Raw genomic sequence first — 6496 nt, 5'->3', positions numbered from 1 at the left:
ACCACTTTTCTGCCCCATTTCTCAACTTCAATCAACAACAACAAGATCCGTTTTTTGAACTCTGGATGTTCATGTAGCAAATTTTCACATCACAATAAATACATCAGCTTCAGGAGCTCTTCAGCTTCTGCAAAATGCACAAAGCTTTAGCTTAATACAAGTAGCCTTTGCACGGTAGTTTAGTGAGACATTTCTAGATATACTTTGGTTTTGTTTGTGCATTTGACTGAAGTAATTAATTTTAGTGACATAATTAATACAGTATAAGATGAAAACGCTCACAGCAGAAAGAAAAAATTTAATTGCTCTGTGTAGTTTTGAAGAATTTACTGTTAGTAAAAATCTAGGAATCAGAGAAACACTGGTTCCCAAGCACTGATAGGCTGTGACGTGATCGGTTTCAAAAAAAAAAAAAAAAGAATTTTACAGTAGCAAGTTTTTTCCAGTATTGTAATTTTAACAAAAAAGTTAAGTTCGGCATAAAACCATGCAAAAAAAAGTGTTTGTTGAGTTTTCAACATTTCTTTTTTTGCCGAAAGAGAGCTGAGGTATCAGTGGAAGTAGATGAAGAATAGGTTGACTAATTTTTTGCAGCAAACTCTGTTATCGCAGTTTTTTTCTTTTCCTTTTGTTTGTTTTTGGTTTGGCCTTTTAGACTAGTCCCACTTTTCCTGGCAGAGGGTTATTTGCCTCTAGCACCACTATTTTGGGGGTTAAAGGTTTTTGAGTACCATCTGGATGTTTTTGATATTTTATGAGTAATAAATGATTTGTTCATTGTTCAGACTAAACATGATGAACTTGGTAAACTTCCTTTTTTCAGGTATCAGATTCATGGCATCCTTTCAAAAACACACGAACACTTGAACCTGAAACAAACGACCCAACTGATGGAACTGTGACTGAAGTAAGAACCTATTCCAACATCTAAAAACACAAATACTACAAAGAACTTGAAGCAGGAGAGTGTGACACAATTATTTTTTAAGTTTTACTTTATTGTACGCTGCGTGAGTTAAACATTACCTTACTTTCTTTCAGGGAGCGTAAAAATTACAGCAGACACACGAACAGGCTGACCAGACGTCGACAAAGTGACAGAGATGACATTTTAATTCCTCTGCTGGTGTTACTGCCTCCTTCAAATAAACATCTGAAGCCTGATGTGTGAGGAAAGTTCTTTTATTCGTTAATTTGCTTTAGTATGAGGTCGTTTGAAAAGTCTTTCAAAAAACTGCTGCAATGTCCTCCACGGTTTGTCAACGTTAACATCTTCAGACACATCGAGGAGAAAGTGAGGGATCTCAGTTTTCCACATCCACAGATTCAGACAAGACTTCATTCACAAGGATCACTTTATTTTTTTTTTATGTTAGGCTCTTCTCTTTTCATTACAAATATTATCTACGTCCACCAAAAGTGTCCTAAGCAGGATCGACCCTCCCTGACATCTTCGGAGAGGACAGACACATAGAACATTTATCCAGTTATCTTCAGCTTTCTTTATGCGTGTGTTAAAAACTCAACTGGTTTTAAATGAGCGTCCCACGTCTCTTCAGGTGGATAGAGTACTCTGTTGGTTTGGTGAAGTAGACAGGAAGTAGACCCTGTTCTCTGACAGCATGTTCACTCAGGGAGGGAAAAACTTCAATAAAAGAAATCTAAAACTGGGATGTGTGGCCAAACAACCTCGATATAAGAAGTTGATTCCTGTCATTGCTCTTGATAATGTAATATAAACCATCAATCTACAGGAAGCATTGGAAACCAGAAGACTTTCAGATCAAAAATGTGCAGGGAGACCAAAATAAAGTCAGGGCAGCAAAATCAAAGAGCAGATATGAAAAATGAAGTTAGTAATTGTACTCATCAAGCAAACTTCAACAGCACTACATTCCTGAACAAAATAGGGTTTTGTTTTGCAGGTTTCTGTCACAGAGCGGTGAGATCCAGGCGGGCGGCGTCCTGTGAGACAACAAGCAAAGTTCTCTCCAGATGACGAAGCAGTTTCTCTCTACCAGTAAGGCCACTTTATGAAGAAATTCTAAAGCAGGACCACAACCTGTCGCTTCTCATCCATAGGTCTTTGCAATGAGTCGTCAACACAAAGGGAAGGAAACAAAGCTTCAAGTTTCTAAATCAAAGAGTTTCTATGTGTGAGTGTGTGTTTGTGTGTGTATGTGTGTGTGGGGAGGGGGAAGAAGGGTTTGGTGTTCACCCCTTTCGCCACAACCACAAAAAAATAAAAAGCTCAGTCCTCATCGTCACCACCAGCTGTACTGCTGAGGTAGTATCCCCGCTCCCGAAAAGCCCCAACCGCAACTCAAAAAACCACCCCAAGATACCATGTGCGATTGGGTTAGAACGATCTTGCAAAAAAATAGATATTCTCACAGAAGTTTGTAAATTCGTCTTGCCTAAAGTTATCGTCAATCCTCTGTGGCCTTGTCGAAGCAGGTTGAGGTCCGGTGGAAAGTTGCACCACACAACTGCTGCTCTGAGTACAATCCACAAAGGACGACTGTCGCCTTTTGTTGCTGCTGCAGTTTTATTCGTTTGGGTGTTTGTTGCTAATTCCGTTTCATTTTTTCCCTCTGTCGGCAGCCCCTTCAGATGCAGTCCTTCAGTTTTGCCAACCAAATGTATGGAGAGAGTGTTGCTGATGTAATAAAAGGGGTATCTGTGTGTGTGTTCTGTGGATGGATTTGTTAAAATGCGGCTCTGTGTATGTGTGTGTGTGTGGGGAGATGGTGGCAGGACTGCAGTCAACGCAGCTGGATTCAGCTTCCTTGGAGGGGCTGGGCTGCACCGTGCTGAAGGGGCAAGGGGAGGGGCAGAGGGGAGCGGCTCTATTTATCCCCCAGGATGGCGTACTGGTTGTCGAGCTGCAGTTGCTGCATAGAAGCGCCTCCACCACCGCCGCCGGTTTCTTCTCTGCCACGGTTCCTGTGTTTCACCACCTCGAAGGTCTTCTCCATTTCTCTGTCCCTGAAACAAAAACATGTTCTACAGTTCTACGGTTTCATGTAGCAGATGGTTTTCTTATTTGGCAGCAGGTGATGCCATCAAGTGCCAGAAGAATTTTTCATTTTTCCATGTAGAATAATGTAACCATAACTAACCACAATTGATCGCTGCAACAATAAAGTTCAACCTTCAACCTCTGCAGATTGTACAGAGTTAAGGTAATCCATGTATCAAGTTAAATCAAGAAATTTTAAAAATGCACCACGTTTGGAAAAACTAGTCTTACTGCTTACTTGCGTGTTTCCACGTGCTTGGCTGTGGCCAGTAAAGAGGGGAACTGTGTGTCGCTGAAGATCTCAGGAGGCCCCTGGGCGGGTGTGCGTTTGGTGGTGGTCAGCCGAGCCCCTGGGGGGCGATATACACCAGCAGGCTTCGACTCAGGCACCTCGACTTCCTCTGGAAAAAAAAGAGTCAAGAATGGGGATAAATTATAAACTCGAACATCAGAAACATTTGAGAAACGTAGGGATGCACCTTTCTGATCATGCTATTGGGTATCAGCCCTTAGTCTACAGGGTGTAAAATTCTACAATTTTTGTACATTCTGGAGCACTTTATAACCAAACTGCTGTTAAACATTTAGAAAATGTATAGTTCAAATAAATATCAACTAAATTGGATTGGTGCACCCATGGATTAAGGAATTTTAAAAGACATGCAAGACCACAGCAATCCCTGATATTTCAAAAGATAGGATTAGGGAATTAAAGCAAACCCTTTTAGAAGATAAAAATCCACTTATCTAGTTTCATACATGGTGCCACACACCACTTAATGCCTGAGCGCATTTACAATAATCTCAATCCGAGGTAAGTTTATTTTACTCACCCACAGGTGCAGCAGCTGGAGCTGGAGCAACACCAGACTTGTTCCAGGGACCTGAGACCTTGTCTCCACTAACCAGAATGATCTCCCCATCCTCACCAACCTCCTCCTTCTCATACTCCTCTTCTTCTTTTTCATCGCTGAGAGATAATTTAATAAATTAGAGAATGTTATGGTTTAATGTTGTTGAATACTGAGGACAGTTTTCATAGACGTTGGTGCGAAAATTACGGAAATGGTGATGTCATAAGCATTACAATCCGGCCTCTCTGAATAAAGTTATAAAAAAACCCAAAATGTAAAAACAAAAACAAAAAAATAAAAAAACAAATAAACTAACCAAGTAAATAAATGAAATAATTCATTTACTATATAAGAACTTGCAATGACAAAATACTTAAGCAGCTACAGTTTACTTATACTTTTTAGGGGTTGGAAGTAAGGGTGGGTGATATGACCTAGAATGTGAAACTACAGAACAATAAAGAAAAACATTACTGAAAACATTCAATCTAGATTAAGCTCTTTTGAAAATGTATGGGAAAAACTTAAGTATGGAAAAAAGTAATTATATGACAACTTTTTTAGCCTATTGGTGTAAATTAAGATGCATTTATCTGTTTTGGTTAAAAAAAAAATGCACAGGAAAGAGTCTTGTTTGAAGCTGTGAATAAACTACATCAATCCACAACTTAGACTTAAGAAATTAAGACTATCCTCGTATAGAATACTTATTTTCCCATTGATAACGCATTATTTGTAACATGACATACTGTAAATATTCAATATTAAGGTTTATGACAATAACACAGTTATATTAATGGTATTATACCTCTTTATATGTGTGTCAAAAACAAAACGCAAGTATCCAAGTGTAGCCCCAAGTGATGGATATCAAACTAGTATACCCATCCACTCCAGGGGGAAGATGGAGAGTCCAGTCATATGGTCCTCTGCTGGTCCCCACTTCAGCATCGTTATAATGAAATACATGAGTGGCCCTCACCTTATCTGTAAAGCTTGAAGCCGGAGCCCACTGTAGTCCACTTCTTTCTGCTCAAACTCTTTCCATTCCTCGTCCTCCTTGGCAAAAAAAGATGCGTAGAGTAAGTTTTCTTTAGCTCACGGTGATTCAACAACGTCCAATAAGTTTGAGATGTTGTTTAACTCAACTGTTGACATTTTAACTTAGTAACACAGTCGTTACTTCGTGTCATTTGAAGCTAAATGGCAGTTAGCTTTGAAACAACTTGTGACAAATGGCGGCCCGGCCTAGCCGGAGAGCCACGATTCAAACAAGTGAATGACAGCAGACAGAAGCCGACACACGGCCACTGTCATACTGTTATGTAATAGCAGGGCCTTTAATGTTTATAACGGCTAAACAATATACAACGAAAAGCTAAAGGATGCCACGAAAGCTAGAAACGCTGTTCTGAAAAAGTTGGTATCCCTTAAAATTGAGTGCCATATGCTACATTAGCTAGCAACCGGCGTTTTCATGCCTCACGTCGAAATATCATCGATTCATTGATGAAATATTGACTATCATAACTGACAGCAAGGAAAGTGATATTACGTATGGAGAGGAAGCAGATTGTGACGCGGACGCAAATTTTGACACGACACCAGTAGGTATAAAAAAGTTCCCAGAAATCCGTGTGTCAATCCGTTACCTTTTCAATCTGTGCGTCTTGACTATCGTTTTTCGCCGATTTCTCCTTCTCCCTCTTTGTCTTTTTCACCGCAGCAGACGTAGGTCCCCCACCTGTGGACTCTTTCCCCTTTCCTTTCTCTTTCTTCTTCTTTTTATCCCGCTTGGCAAAGAAATCGTCCAGACTCTTCTCTGATACATCCGCCATTTTCAAAGAACAACGTTCAGCTAATCGAGCAATGACAAATGTGAAAATCTGTTCACAGAGGGAGAAAAAAAAGGTTTGGACAGGCAGGAGAGACGGAGTTAGTCCTCGATCTGACGGTTGGACCTCAGTTACAGGCTGATAAAAAGTGTCCACCCTGGATCTGTGGCTGAAACGTTAGCTAACCCTGTCAACCATGCCATGCGAGAGCTATGTGACAAATCTCTACCGTAACCCGGAGGAAGCCTCAGCTTGAACCGGAAACACTGCAGCTGTACTCAAAAATAAAAGCTCGGTGTCAAAATTAAAGAGGGGGTATCATGCTAACTTTTTAGGCTTTATTTTATCAATCTTATATCTCTGTACCAACTTTGTGATGGTATAAATGAGTCAAAGATCCAACAACGCTCTACTTTATCACAATAGTATCTTTAAAACCCACTCATTTTTAGCTACTGTTCAAAGAAACTCAACATTCCAGAAGCCTCCTTCACTGTTGCCTCGGAGGAAAAAGAAAAAAAAAGGAGTTGAAAAGTTGTTTGACAAAACTTACAGTTTTATGAGGTTTAATTTCTGGGATTGATTGACTTCTCCCAATCACCCTTTCCCAATAAAATAGGAGTGAAAATATTTTTATACAATTTAAAATACCCACAAAAGAAAAAAAATACTACATAGTAGCATAGTACATATACATACATCTTTCATTGGCAGTTGATACTGTGTCATTTTCCGTGACAATTATCCGATTTCCTGGACTCAATGCCCTTTAAAGATTACCAATA

The 6496-nt window shown here is 39.8% G+C and overlaps 1 protein-coding gene across 2 annotated transcripts; it reads right to left on the bottom strand.

Annotated features, from left to right (window-relative positions):
• Nucleotides 1-977: 977 nt before the first annotated feature.
• cdv3 (carnitine deficiency-associated gene expressed in ventricle 3) lies at nt 978-5956 on the bottom strand. Of its 2 annotated transcripts, none has more exons than XM_074693937.1 (5): nt 5529-5956; nt 4859-4932; nt 3856-3992; nt 3261-3423; nt 978-2988 (listed from the first exon to the last, which is right to left on the bottom strand). In XM_074693937.1, exons 1-5 carry the CDS (start codon nt 5712-5714, stop codon nt 2850-2852), a joined length of 699 nt encoding a protein of 232 aa, XP_074550038.1. In that variant the 5' UTR covers nt 5715-5956; the 3' UTR covers nt 978-2849. The 2 variants fall into 2 exon arrangements, with proteins under 2 accessions (XP_074550038.1, XP_074550037.1); XM_074693936.1 differs by having other exon boundaries at nt 4859-4935; nt 5529-5955.
• Between the last annotated feature and the right edge of the window lie 540 nt (nt 5957-6496).

Source organism: Halichoeres trimaculatus, unplaced genomic scaffold (genome assembly GCF_033239565.1).
Source record: "Halichoeres trimaculatus isolate MK-OKI-2021-1 unplaced genomic scaffold, fHalTri1.1 fHalTri1_scaffold_18, whole genome shotgun sequence".
NCBI lineage: Eukaryota > Metazoa > Chordata > Actinopteri > Labriformes > Labridae > Halichoeres > Halichoeres trimaculatus.
The sequence above is the reverse complement of the archived record's forward strand: the minus strand, read 5'-3'. Positions and strand labels throughout refer to the sequence as shown.

Coding starts and splice junctions, on each gene's coding strand:
- cdv3 (XM_074693936.1), bottom strand. CDS start 5,714: ATGGCGGATGTATCAGAGAAGAGTCTGGACGATTTCTTTGCCAAGCGG. Junction 4,936..5,528: donor AAGACGCACAGATTGAAAAG/GTAACGGATTGA, acceptor TTTTTTGCCAAG/GAGGACGAGGAATGGAAAGA. Junction 3,424..3,855: donor TCCAGCTGCTGCACCTGTGG/GTGAGTAAAATA, acceptor TTTTTTTTCCAG/AGGAAGTCGAGGTGCCTGAG.